This window comes from Pholis gunnellus, assembly GCF_910591455.1.
Source record: "Pholis gunnellus genome assembly, chromosome: 5".
NCBI classification, from domain to species: domain Eukaryota; kingdom Metazoa; phylum Chordata; class Actinopteri; order Perciformes; family Pholidae; genus Pholis; species Pholis gunnellus.
The window spans coordinates 13238422-13252762 of NC_136531.1; the positions used below are offsets into that span (position 1 = coordinate 13238422).

The following is a 14341-nucleotide window of genomic DNA, read 5'->3' on the forward strand; positions in this document are numbered from 1 at the left end:
TTCTACAAGTTTAAAAATTACACTCCTACTGGTAGTTTGGAGCTTTGACAGCATTCATAGAGCAAATAAACTGACTAAACAATATATTAATTTCAACTAGAAATTTGGAGAACCTTTTTCTCATCAACTTTTTCTGATGAGGTTGCATTGGGCGATGTTGGACTAGTATTTCTAAAATTGTTAGGATTAGTTTCACAGGTATTTGGTCATAAGTCAAAGGACATGATAATGGCACTTGATGAAAAGTTAAGGGATCACAAAAGTCAGTGGGATTCATCCTCTGGGCACCATGAATGTCTAATATTTCATGGCAATCCATCCCAATAGTTGTGGAACAAAAATGCTAACAGACAGACACCCCAGGGGCAGGTCGCTAGCAAGCATGAACATTTGCTGCATTTCTTCGCCTTAAATGATAGAAAACTGAACACATTTTGGACCATTTGTCAATCCAACATGTTATACACAAAAAGAAGGTATTTGAAGTAGTTCGAGCAGTCACTTAGTCAGTTTCAGCATTACAGTACACATTCTTTTCTTTCACTTTTGTTGAAGAACTGTTCATCCTGAGTAGCAGTGTAGTGTAATGTTTCCCTTCCAAGGTTCATGTGTGCAATAATGCAGTTGTCAATCTGGAGGTGCACTTCAGCAAAAAAACAAACAGAAATTAAGACAATCATATTTTTTCCAATTTTTTTATTTATTTATTGGCCACCATTTTACGTTTTCCACATCAATTTGGATATGATGGAATGCTATATTAAGTTTCCCCCACCGCTGTAGCTGTCTAACCCATCACCTTGCTCTACTCAAGCCTCCCCTCCCTGCCTAACAACACACACACACCCAGTACATTTATTCTCCCGTTCATGGACGACCAGAAAATATGAACCAGTCATTCAACTCACACACTTTCTACACCATACATACACACGCGCACACACACTCGCACACACGCACACACTGCTGTGGCAACAAGGGTGTTGGGTAGAGCCAAAGGGGTGCAGGAGGTACAGTACAGGTGAGGGGTGGGGCTGTGCAATTGTTCCCTCCCACTTCAGATATAACACATTTCTCTCAAACCAACCTGACCAGTAAACTGTACCAATCTCTTGTCTTCTTCAGCAACCACAGTGAATCTCTGATTAGGCATGAATGCAGTGCGACCTATCAGAACTGGCTCCAAAAAACATCCCACGTCTGAGAGTGTGTCCAAGGGTCAACAAGGCCAGCTGGCTACAGCTGGGCACACCATTAAAATCAATGAGTCCTAAATAATAATAAAAAAAGAAAAGCTCATCGTGAAAGCAATTAAATAAAATGGGATTCTCCCTAAAAAAAAGTGAACCTCTTCCTTTTAGAAAAAAAAGTCAGTAGCCGTGCTGAAATATGAAGACTGAACCGAGAGAAATTATTTGGGAATGAAGAAATGAAAACAAAGTAGAGTTCTCCTCACCGTAAGGAAGAAAATAATTGGTCTCAGCTACAGGTGGGGTGGGTCCTTTGTGCTACACTCGACAAGCTCTGTGGGGTTTATCTTAGTGAAGACATTGCAAAATAAACACATCTATAGGATGGCCCCTTGTCCCCAATCACACAAATCCTCTGGATTCCCATCAGAGGGAAAAGAACATCGGCAGCCCCCCCCTTACCCAAAAATACAGGTTACAACAGGTTAGCTCATATCCACACTGAACAATTCTTTTAAAGAGGGGAGCAAATTCAACAGAAAAAAATCCCAAACCTTTTTGAAAACTGTATCTCAATGCCATTTTTACATTTGGTTTAAAATATACAAGGCAAACAGCTGACGTGGAGCTTTGTAGAGAAGGCATTGAGGTCTTCGATAGAGGTGTTGCGCTGTTCCACAGAGTCCCCCAAGGTGGGACAAGACGAGTCTGGCCAGAAGTTGCGAGGTTTGGAGATGTGGCTGGCAAAAAAGGCCATGCCACGCCACTGATGGACTGACTGACCAACTGGCGGGCTGGCCAGCAGGCAGGCTGACTGACAGTTTAAGGGGAAGTATTAATGTTCACAGGACAGGGAAGGTCCACAAGGAAGTGATGGTGACTGGTTGGAAGGGTTGGGGCGGGACTCGTCTCCTCTCTCTCTCTCACCTCTGCCAGCTCTTACAACTCGTCATGTCCATCGTCCTCACCATCCGAGTCAGTGTCCTGTCCTTCGTCCACATCATCCAAATCCTGGAGAGCAGAGGAGGAGAGGGCTGTTGATTAAGACTGAATCTCACAATCTGTCAAGCATGCAGGTCTACTTAACAGCAAATGTGCGCTGGATGCAGAAGAGTTGTAGCAGACAGAAAGGTCTGGGAGGTGCATCCTCTACATCTTTAACAAAGATATGGTAATAAGCATCTTCGGCAGATCGCTCAATTGTCCATTTTGCACCAGTTATGCCATCCCCCCTCTCAAAAAGGTCAAGTGGGTCAGCTCTAAGATTACAGTTAAAGCCTGCTTTGGTTGGTCCCATTTTTCCAGACATGATGCCAAATCTGCCTCCAAAAAGCCCCGGGGCTCAGTGAGAAACCCAGGGGATCAGATCCAGAGCACCTGGATCTGATCTCGTCTACTTTCACAGTTCCATATATTGGTGCTCGACTCCAGAAAGGAATGGCAAAATAATATTAAGAATAACTATGCACCAGTCATTAAAATGAGCCCATGGTTCAGTAGATATGCAGCAGATTTTCCCAACATATTATGGGTTTATTTTCTGCCCCTATTCTATTTTCAAAAATATAAAATTCAGGACTTTCAAAAAAGGTATTAGGTAGTACAGAAACTAAACAAAGCTCTATGAACACATGTGTCTGAAGTCATTACACGGTACAAAGGAGCACAGCATACAAAGTATACGGCTTCTTTTATGTGGTTTCCAAAGAATAATACGAGTGGATCCAACTAGCTACATTCATTAACGCGCAGGCAGCTTCTTTCATAAGCTTCTTCTGCTTTCGCAAAGTGCGTGAATGAATCTCTCAGTTAAGATCTTACCTCTGCGTCCAGATCGTCATCGTCGTCTCCTGCAGGGGCGCCGCCATCCTTACCGCCACTCTCGAGGAACTTGGTGAAGCCTTCAAGTGTTCTCTCTCCGTTGTAATCAATCACCTGTTGATCAGACAAACAGATTTCTGATAAATGTCTCATCTCCACCCCAGAAAAGGTAGAGAAAATGCAGACATTAATGCATGCGTTAAGTTGCAGAAACAACGGTCATTTAAAAGCAGCCAATAAACTGACAATCAAAGGAAATCTGCAAAGTAAACATTTTAGTTTTTAGCCATTTAATCTGGCCATAATGACCTGCTTCACAGCACCTCATAGCTGCCACTTTAGCTTTAGCTCCACCCTTGGCCTTCTCTTGGGTCTTCTGCATGTTAAGTAGGGTCATGGGCTAATCCTCAGACTTACTAGGAGGTGGTCCCACCACCAATTTAAGATTGCTAAACTGAAGGCTGGCACGTGGAAGCCTGGTCAACGAGAGGGCGCTTTGGAGGCTGATGCAGGCCGAGCGGAGAGTCTAAACGTGAGTGACGACATTGAGCAGCAATCTATATGATCCACACACCAACATATTGGTGCAGAAACTCAAGAGGCCAGCAAGCTCAGGCTTCTGCTGCTAAATCAAGAGGCACTAATGATGATCGGGAATGATTTTGGATCCAAATAATCACCCAGATCGATACAACTCACAATCGCAAAGCCATGTAATGAATAAGAGGATTATTATGGGCGGAAAGGTGATAGAAGGATTATAGAGCAGTCAACACAAATAGAGATGTTAATTCCTGAAGATATGCATGATGATGCCAATCAAATATTTCTTCTCTCTCTCTCCGCTTGTGGATCAAATGTAATGGAGAAAGAAAATATTGTGGAGACATTTAGTAACTCACTTTGCGCTCGTCTCCTGCAGGGAAGAACTTAAGAGTGGGGAAGCTGTGGACTTTGACTGAGTCGATCTCATTGGCTGTGGAGTCCATCTTAGCCACGATGATGTCAGCGCTGTCCTTATACTTCTCTCCCAGCTTCTCCCAGATGGGAGTCAGCTGTTTGCAGTGTCCACACCAAGGTGCATCTGGAATACCACAAAAAAAAGTAGTTGATTATCATTTCAGACACAATATACAGTACACGTGGATTAGCTTGAGCTCATTTACATATAGACCAGTGAAGACATTTGAATACAATATCAGGTCATGCGTTTTATTTTCGTCCATTGAAACCAGCTCTGTTCAATGGGGTGTCTCATCACCTGTCGGGGAACACGGGCCTACCCAGCTGTGCATTTGTTTTAATAGCCAGCGATGGAAAATTCCTCCAAAAATAGTACAAATTTGGATGTGGATCGCAGTAAACAATAATCCAACAGCTATATTTACAGAATCTTTTAAACTTCAGCATCTGGTTACAAATAAATTTGCAGAGGGGGGGGGGGGGGGGGGGGGGGGTGAGCCTGGTATCAACTCTTGGTATTTGAAAATGGCTCAGTACTGGGAAAAGTGAGGAATGGCAAGACTCGAGTTTCATAATCAGAAGTGATGCCAAATCTCCCACCTATGAGCAACTGAGCTTTTGATTGCGAAAATAATAAAGACGAGGATCTTACAGAATTCAATAAAGACGTTCTTAGAAGGATGGAAGGCGATCTCCTCAAAGTTCTTGCCAACCAAAATCTTGACAGGGGTTTTGTCCCAGTCTTCGGGGATATCTTGACTCATGAGGTGGGCCTGAGAGAGAAAAAATTAACTCTGCATCAATAACGTAGATTTACAACATACATGTGCTGCCATAACTGACCACTGCTCCCTCTTTACCTTGAGTTTGCCGTCGATGAACAGATTGCAGAAACCGACGATGGCCTCTGCTGTGATGGCGTCATTCTCTGGCTTGTACTTGGTCATCTCGTCCTCCAGGGTGATGAGGCGGATGGCGGGGCATTCCTCTTTCTTCAGGCCGAAGAACTCCAGGATGCGCTGGTTGTCGTCCACATCGCTGTCGATGAAAATGAACAGGATCTGGACAGGAGAGACGGTCGGAGGTCAGTAACTGATTCCGTCTTCACGGATCATTCAAAATATCCTGTCGAAGTCATACTGACGTGCATTCTGTATACATTACTTGCAATTGACAAGTTAAGGACAAGTGCATTGGGAGGTGCTTTCAGACGGTTCACCTACCTGACCCTTGAATCCCTCTGCGGCTTTCTTAAACTGGTCCATTTTGTCCTGGAAGTCTGAAGCAGTTTTGGGCAGGAACATGAGAATGTGGGACTTGATTTCTCCTCCGAAGATTTTAGGTGCAGTCTGCAGACAACAGAAAAATAAAAGTTTGACATGTGGGGATAGTACTTCTTATGGTTAATGGACAGTAGTGTGAATGGTCACGTTGATGTGGCCTCAGTCACTACCTGCTCTGTGAACTCGATAACCAGAGGCAGCTGGTTGGTCTTGACAAAAGCCAGGAGGTTTTCTTTGGTCAGCTCTCCATCAAAGGTATTGCGCCCTTCATCAAACTGTAAAGGAAACGTTTAGATTCACATATTATCCACCCACCTAGTCTGCCTGTGAACACCAAACATAGATTTACCAGACAAACCACTTCAATATCCCCATGGTAGCCCCCAACGGACGAAAGAGCCAGCAGCCCAAATAGACTTTTATAAAGTGTTAAGAATGGCAGCGGCACTGCTGTGCTAAGCAACCCTTACTGGCATACAATAGGAAAAAGGACATTTGGCCAGTGGCATGCCGCCAGCCTCATGGGCACTGACCGAGGCGGTGAAACTTAAGCCTCACACTCTGTTGCAGTAAACAAGTGAAAGACCCCAGCTGTTTATTGAGACTAAGCCCCAGCTTTGGGAAGGGTTTGCCTAAATGTAGACAACAACCCCACGTCAGTGGTGTTTATATCAGGGTAGAGTTACCAACATGGATCAGAGGCCAGACAATGGCGGTGGGACGGCTGAGCCTTGGTCCATGTGCAAAAATGAAAGAAGAGCATCCAGAACTCAAAGGGCCGAGAGCAGAAAAGCACTGGGATGTAGAGAGTCAGCTTTTTCTTGCTGAAGCAGCTGGGGCTGCATAAAATGATTATTTCATTACTGATCTACTGCAAATATGTGTCAAACAATTATGCCCATCAAGAGGTACCAGAACAAAAAGTGTTACTTTTAAATAAATATATAAAATTACTAAAATCAATCCGGTTACAAGAACACTCAGATGTGGTCGTATTTAAGCGAATGCACCTCTGAGCATTGTGAGCACAAATGAGATTGATTTTTCTCCTAATGCTGAACTGCTTCCGAGTAGAGCAATCATCGTAGTCTTAGGCTACACTGTAGGATGAGGGGATATTTACCGTTGTGAATTTGCTCTGGCTTGATTTTTGTAATGACGGACCCAATTTGACAAATCCATGCGCCGAATGAGATACTGTTGTGCTGATAAGCAAGCTAAGTGACTCCTGCTCTATTTTGCCAGAGGACAGTTGTAGTCCTCGGTTAAAAAACTAAAAAACACATCTTGTGTATATTTCAATAAGCTACAACATGGGAAGAAGGAAAGACGTCTATTTGGGCGAGACAGATGCCATTCATTCAGCCTCTGCTCAGAGCCAATGAGGCTACTTGAAAGACGTATAATCACCCAATACAGCTCTTCACAATTCACCACCATGAGCTCAACATGCTGAGGCTGAGGCCCAAAGGCAGGCACACGTCTCACACGAACTGAAGCACCTCAGAAAAGCAGAGATTAGCAATGGAGAGCGGACACTGTGAGGTCGACAGCATCACATTACCAGAGCGTAGATCAAAAGCACTGGGGAGTCTCCAGCAGCTTGTCTGCCAACGCTTTCACATGCGGTGTGTTTACAATATAATGTGACCAGAACTGGGGCAGTGGCTAAACACTCTCACAAGTCAACCAATTAGGAATTTGTAGCTCATGAAATGTCATGGAAACACAACGTGCTCATTTGTTTGAATGTAGATCTGTGTCATATTTGTGTTAGTTTTATGCAACATGCACCTCGTGTGTCACAATGACATCTAAAAAGAATTATCACGGAACGGCGAAGAAATAAAGTGAAGAACTTGGAAGTCACCTTCTTGAAGAGGACAACGCTGTCCTTGGTCACCTCGAACTTGGAGAAAACAGCATCGTCACTGGTGATGGAGAAAGGAATGTCGTCTGTGGTCTCTGCTGCTTTTTCGTAGGCCTTAGCACCGTCGGAGTTAGCATCCTACAGAAACATAAAACACTTCCCTTTAGATACAGTGGTGTGCAAGTCATCTCCAATGACTCAAACTTAAAATCTAACCTGCACTATTCTCTTCTCATGCTTTAAAAGCAACAAAAGCATAAAAAAATATATACATTTGAATAATGAAGGTACTAAATGGCCCAAAATGTTTTAATTTAGCTTTTGAGATGTTGGCAATGCCAAACTATAAACTGAACAATGAATTTATACTGTTGCATATAGGAAAGTCGTATTACATCAACCATTGAAGGATCTGAGCAAAAGATGTGTATACATCACAATAAAAACAAAAAGGAATGAGCTTTACTACAAGACTGACTTATATTTAATCTAGACTTGGACCGTGAGAGATCAGAACATCACCTTAAAGAATCCGATGACTGCCACTTCATTGTCAGCGATCAGAGACTCTGCCTCAGTGACTCCGACGAGACTGGCGACAGCTGGGCCAGTGCGCTTCTTCAGCCAGGCGACGATGTCGTCGGCCTGTCTGCCAGCTGCAACACAACACAATACAATAACTCAAGCACTCGCACAAATGCTAAACTTTAACGATTTACATGAAATATGCGCAACAATGTGATCAGCTTCATGCTCTTTAGTGGGATACAGGTTTCTCAGCAGTTGAACAGAGACAGATCTGGATATACTGGACCTCAACTTAATTAAACACTGCAGCGCCTCGGTGGTGCAGATGTTTAAGTAAACGTACACTGCCTATACTGTGGTCAGACTGAATGTGTGTAGGCACAGAGACGCCCTTTTCTAGCATGACATTTAAAGCTTCTGCTTTTCTGAAAACCTCTGGTTAACAGCCCTTACTTCAAAATGGCAATTCACAACAGTGCTCATTTGTTTTCACTTTCAAATCCAAGCACCGTGAGTGAATTATAAAAATAAAAATCATTATGCCAACTTTCTGAGGCTGCAAAAACATGTCTACCCTTTTTTTGGAGTAAGACTGTTGCAATTAAACTTGACTTAAGATAGACTTTGCTGTCAGACTGAACCGGTGATGCAACACCGTAGCAATTTCATTTAGAAACATGTTGATGAAGCACATAGCCTTTGAGTGGTGCTGGGAGGTTTTGTGGTTTTCATTTCCACAAAATAAAATAAAAAGACTTCCCAACAAGTGGTGTAACGGACCATTGTTGATCTGTGATCCGTACGGATGCCCCCTCACGGTTTGGCACGCACGTGAACCACAAATAAATTACACAGTTTACCGTTAACCATCACAGTGTAAAATAAAGATTTACTGACGATCGTCATCCGCCGATATTCAGTCAAATATGTGATCAGGACATCATTTATGCTTCTCTAGTCGCAGATCTCTGATAACGTTAGATCATAAACAACCAATCCGTGTTTAAATTGACACGAGGAGAACGATGATTCAGTTCAGTTACATCATGATGCGTTCAGGCTCTTCAGTGAAAATGAGTAATGGGCGAAGGTAAATTATAACATTATGATGTGTTCACATGGAATCTGTAAAATGTAGTTTTGGTGAGAAACTTCAATAAATCCAGTTTGAAGGAGATGTTTTTACAACATAAATTATATTAGAGATGAATTATGACCTGTTGACACTAAACAGATTATAATACATCATTAAAACTACTGTTAAAAAAAAAAAAATACAATCTTTTATTTCCTTATTTGAATTGTGTGTTTTTAGGAAGAAAAAAACCATAAATTACTAAAACAAAGTAAAAAAAGGATAACATTTAGAATTTTTGATGGTTTACAATGAAATCAGAGTGGTTGAAATGTATTTTTGGGACGGTGGCAAAAAAAGCTTTGTAGACTATTCCCAACCCAACCCAACCCAACCCCCCCTTTCCAAACTTAGCCTGGCCCCGGCCAGCAGGGAAGAGGCAACGTGATGAACTGCACATCTCTCTGCTGGCTCAGAGTCAGCATGAGGGGAAGGTGCAGGGAAGGCCCAACCCACATTCTGTCTCAGGCTTGTTGCTCAAAGCTGATTGGCTAATTTACAGTTCATGCTGCTGTGCAGATCATATTACCTGGATGATGAAAGTCAATGGATGTTTTGCCTTCAGTTTTAGAACGGATTCTTTATGGCATCTATGAAGCCTCTCATGAGATCACATTATGAAATAATATCCGCTCACTTTCCTATGACAGGAGTTACTCAGGATTACATCACTTTGTGAAGAAATAAACCTCCCCTCAATTAAGGTTACATTTAGTTGCATGGTGGATGGGTGAAAAAGAGATTTGGGTATGACTTAATACAAACAGAGAGATATATGATGTAATTGGGGAGAATAAGCACACTATAAAACCGTCATGTAACATACAAGTATAGGAACACCACATCTTGTCTGCAGTATATACATTTACCACCACTGCCTCTAAGTTTTAGGTAATACATCTCGTGCAAGCGAGTCTGTGAGAATAAAAATGACAGTAATGCTCACCAGAGTACTCTTTGGGTGACTCCTTCTCTCCGCCCTTAAAGAACTTGATGGTGGGGTATCCCCGGACGCCGTACTCTTGGGCCAGCTCGGTCTCCTCTGTGGCGTCCACCTTACCCAGGCGCACCGCCGAACCCTCGGCCTTCAGCATGCCGGCGGCCTTGGCGAACTCTGGGCCCAGGGCCTTGCAGTGACCACACCATGGGGCATCTGGAGGAGTGTCAGGGGGACATTTAGCAAGGCACATATACAAAATGTTTGCTGAGAAGTAAACCTGATCTAGAGGGTTGGTCCTTTTTGGCACAAAAGTTCTATCTTATAATATTGCTGGGAAAACATCAGGTTTATAAACAAATGCAACATGGCAAATAAGGAGCACCAACAAGCTATTGTCGTCAAAAATGATCACCAGATTGAAAGATCATCCATAAAAAAAAACAATGTATAACTTATACAGAGCAGAATATAATGGAGGAAATTATTAGTTGATCAAAATAATTACCAACTGTTTTGATAAATGATTACTTGTTCACCAACCATGCACTTTCTTTTTTTAGCTAAGCTACTCCAATGTGAGGATTTGCTGCTTTTCTTCATTGTATTTAATTGTAACTAAGATTATGGACTGCTGGTCAGGAAAGAAAAAAATTTAATTAACAGATTAATTGATGATGAAAATAACTAAGTGGCCGTATTTTATTATTCTACCTACCTGCCCAGGGAATACAGACTGAAAAAACAGTTCATTACATCCCTTGTTATTATATAAATGTTTAATTTCCTTTGTGCATTGCCCCAGTTCAAATAAAGAAACATGCTTCTCGGACAGCTTTTGATAAACTTAAGTTTGTTTATGACTGGAGCAAAGCACCATAAAATGCGGGATAGTTGAATTGCTACCGTGTAATTTGTAAGCCACGGTGTCCAGTCATACACGTAAAAGTCTGGACAGATCATCTCCTGATCATAAATGACACGTCACATAAAATGACCTTAAATTCTTGACAAACAATAAAAAGTCCTTGGTGCAATCCAGTCCACATGAATACACAGATGAACTTTTGTTAAGTACACGTCAACCTAGCTCCACGTCCCACTCAGATCCCGCCCAGTTGACGAATACGTGGGCAAAAAAAAAAAAAAAAAAAGGAAAAGGAAAAGCCTTCATCCCTCCCATCTTGAGCTCATTGGTGAATCTCCCCACAGCCATTTCTCTTGACTGGCCCACTGATTTGTCACGTACAATGTGAGCAAGTCAACAATCTTGACAAAAGTATAGCGGGGTGGGCCTGCAGGCTACGAAGAAGTGGCTCAATAAACCCTGTGCAATGACACGCAAACTAATAATTTTATTAGTGAACATAAGTCAGGAACGGCATGAAAGCGACAGTGAACGAGACGTCCGGCCTGTACAATATGAAACCACAGCAGGCAATCGAAACGTACTAGCCCCAAACATTTACTGGTTCAAATAACTCGTTAATGATTATGTTATTACTGCATTATTTAGGGGATAATGCACGCCCCTGGCCCTGGTGCTGTTAGCTAACGTCATCTATGAAATCCTGCCGCTGTAGCAAAGTTAAAACAAGCAGCTAAACTGAAGTTGCAATATGTTTAACGTCGGTAGTAAAACAAGTACCAGGTTTCGTGTCCTCATCAAAAACCGTTTAAAACCTTGAAGATACTCGATGCTAGTGAGTCAGACTTACTGGAAAATAGTCTGACAAAGAGAAAACGCAGTCTGATAAACAATGTGAAATAGCTGGTGGGGAAACAAGATGAAGTAGATTCACGCACAATCACGCACGACACCAGTAAGTTAGCCACTAACAGCAGCGAGTCGCCAGAAGTGTCAAAGTTTGATGCTAACGGCAACCCAGGCTGAGTGTAGCTAGCTAGCAGGAACGCCGGTGAGCCTGCTACTAACGGCTAACGCTAGCTGGAGGGATTCTGTAGCGACGGTTACTTACAGAATTCAACCAAGATGTCAGGGTGAGCCTGCAGAGCCTCATCGATGTTACTTTTCTTCAGCACCAGGACATCTTCTTCCTCGCCGACCTCAGCTCTGCTGGCCACCGCCAGTGTGCAGATGAGCAGAAACTTCAGCATAGTTGCCCGTCGAGTGTTCTTCTTGACAGAGAGACGAGAGAGCTGTGAGACAACAGTCGGCTAAGGTTTTAGCTGCGAGATTTGGTCCTTAGTTGTGGTATTTGTCGTTGTTTCAGGTTGGGAGAGTAGCTGGTATTTTGTGTCTACCGCTACTAACGTGGCATCGCACGCAGAAACCGGAGGGGGTCAGCCGTAGTGCGCATGCGCATTTATCAGGCCGAAAGCAGTTCGTGTTGAATTGTGACTGGACCGCTGCGGACTGCACCTGGAAGTGAATGAGCGGCGCTCCCTGCTATCTGCTGGCATTGCTGCACATCAGCCCTGAGCGATAACACACGTAGGGATCGTGGAAAAAACACGATTTTTAAGCACTTACACTATTTAGGCAATGTAATCCATGTTGAAGCACCATTTTAATCGTACTGTGGCTTACATAATGCAATATTATTTATGTTTGTACAAATGTTCCACAAATATAATGAGTAAACTATGTTGTAACTTGGGTATTTACAATGGTTTTCTGACTCTGGGATATGCATATAACTGTAACTGATGCAACTATGTGGGGGGGGAGTTGTTTTGGAAATGTGTTTGCAAAGGGGACTCAAGAAAAAGTGTTGGAAAAGGTGACAATTAGGGATGTTAAGAGGACAAGGGGACTGGTCAATGTTTTGTTTAGAAGGGGATATTGAGTGACCCAACTCCTCCGTTAGTCCTCTTTATCTTGAATTCAGCTGTGCACAAGTCAGTCTGGTTGTGGCGGTCTTATCTTCCCTCCTTCCTCCAAGAGACAGAGTTTTCTAATTTATCTGAGCAGAGAGAAAAGATAAGACCTTCTCACAGACATACAGAAGGGAAAGGATGCTTTGATCCAAGGCCTCTGCACACCGTAGGTAGTCAAAGACTAGGAACAGAGGCTATGTTCAGAATGGAGTGAAACAAAGAGATACTGTCAGTGAACAGTGCTGATGTTTCAGGGGATGTATGACGGAATACCCTGAAGGCCCCTATTGTCACAGTAATCTACTATACATTTTTGTGTGTAAAGTATACGGTATCGTAGTTTGGCCTTTATAAATCACACTGTAGAGACAAATTAAAAGATACTGATCTTGATAAGCTTTTAGTCTCTGCATGGGTAAATCAAACGCCTTTAAAAACACTTAGACAACCACCTTGTCTACTGCTGACTTAGTGGAGGATATCCAACCAGCTGCTCAGTGTGTGGGCATAATGCAAAACTGCGGTTAGAACAGTCAAGTTAGGATACAAAGACGTAGAAGCTCATACTCACACCCTGTTAAATCCCGTAAGGCAGTCAGATTCATTGAAAATAAAAATCTGACAGATGACAGAGTGAGATAACTCAGGGACTTCTCCAGCAAACAGCAGCCGCTCTCTGTTTGCTTTAATTACTGATGTACGAAAGGTCCGAAAACTTGATTGATATTATATAAGGTATTATATAGTCAATATTTACATTGCATATAGCATTGTCTCCAGTATTTAGAAACTGGCTCCTGTTATCCCACAAGATAAAGGTGGAGACTGACTGACCCTATTATTACTGCACCACAAGTTCACTCCAAGATGATCTCTTTGCTAATGGAATTAACTGCATTTTTAAACCATTAAACTCTGTACCAGCTGTAACGCACCAGGCAATATTTGGTCAGATTTCATGCAGTTGGGCTGCAAAGTGAGACTGTCGATCAAAAGTTGGTTCAGTTTCCTGGCAACAAAGCCAATGTTAAGGCAAGTTAATATTCATCCTTAGCTCTCTTAATTCTACATCTCTATATTTGGAGCTGCTATGAAATGTAATATGATATGGTTGCCATAGAATTATATGATAAGTTAAAGTTAGCCTACAGTCCTTGTACCCAAGGTGCTCAGGAAATGACTGCAGTGCTTTGTGGACTGGTGTTTACTCTACTAGATTCTGTCAATATTTCACAGAAGATAACAGGGTTGGTGTAGACTAATGCAGTAATAGTGTATCTAAAACAAATACTGTAGCACCTTAATGTCTTAGTGACAGCTTTACATTTTCTTTCCAGCAAGGACAAAAAGACAAATGACGTACAATGACAAAAATCACGCCTGGCACTCCTCGGTTTGACAAAGCAGCGAGCTCTGCGAGCCGATTGGCCGAAGCAATTTAACAGTTTGTCACATTGGTACTTGCTTTGACCACGTCCTCCATTCTGTTACTGAAGAGAAACCAAAATGTGCTCTTGCCAAAATACTGCGCATAAGTCATTTATAGAATGATATCAAGTGGTTGATACAATGAAATGAATACTAGTTCTTCATGTTCTTTTTGTTGTAGTTTCATTACATGCAAGACATGAAACAATTAACTCTGGAAAAGAGAGAAGCTATCTGTTTATTTTGTCAAGGGTGGTTTTTAAGTGCCAATATTAACAGCAGAAAATGTTATCTCCTTTTTATTTTTTGTTCATCTTTTATGAAGCAGGCAGGTCAAACCCAATC

At 42.4% G+C, this 14341-nt stretch overlaps 1 protein-coding gene across 1 annotated transcript; it reads right to left on the reverse strand.

Annotated features, from left to right (window-relative positions):
• Nucleotides 1-687: 687 nt before the first annotated feature.
• p4hb (prolyl 4-hydroxylase, beta polypeptide) lies at nucleotides 688-12054 on the reverse strand. The gene is made up of 11 exons (XM_079159441.1): nucleotides 11707-12054; nucleotides 9737-9943; nucleotides 7650-7783; nucleotides 7128-7265; nucleotides 5428-5532; nucleotides 5198-5323; nucleotides 4835-5035; nucleotides 4627-4747; nucleotides 3914-4095; nucleotides 3012-3125; nucleotides 688-2201 (listed from the first exon to the last, which is right to left on the reverse strand). Exons 1-11 carry the CDS (start codon nucleotides 11843-11845, stop codon nucleotides 2130-2132), a joined length of 1539 nt encoding a protein of 512 aa, XP_079015567.1. The 5' UTR covers nucleotides 11846-12054; the 3' UTR covers nucleotides 688-2129.
• Nucleotides 12055-14341: the final 2287 nt, after the last annotated feature.

Excerpts from the sequence above, each read along its gene's own strand:
- p4hb (XM_079159441.1), bottom strand. The coding sequence starts at position 11,845 with ATGCTGAAGTTTCTGCTCATCTGCACACTGGCGGTGGCCAGCAGAGCT. Across the intron at positions 7,266-7,649 it reads CAGTCATCGGATTCTTTAAG|GATGCTAACTCCGACGGTGC; the intron begins GTGATGTTCTGA and ends ATGTTTCTGTAG. Across the intron at positions 4,096-4,626 it reads GAACGTCTTTATTGAATTCT|ATGCACCTTGGTGTGGACAC; the intron begins GTAAGATCCTCG and ends GTGGTATTCCAG.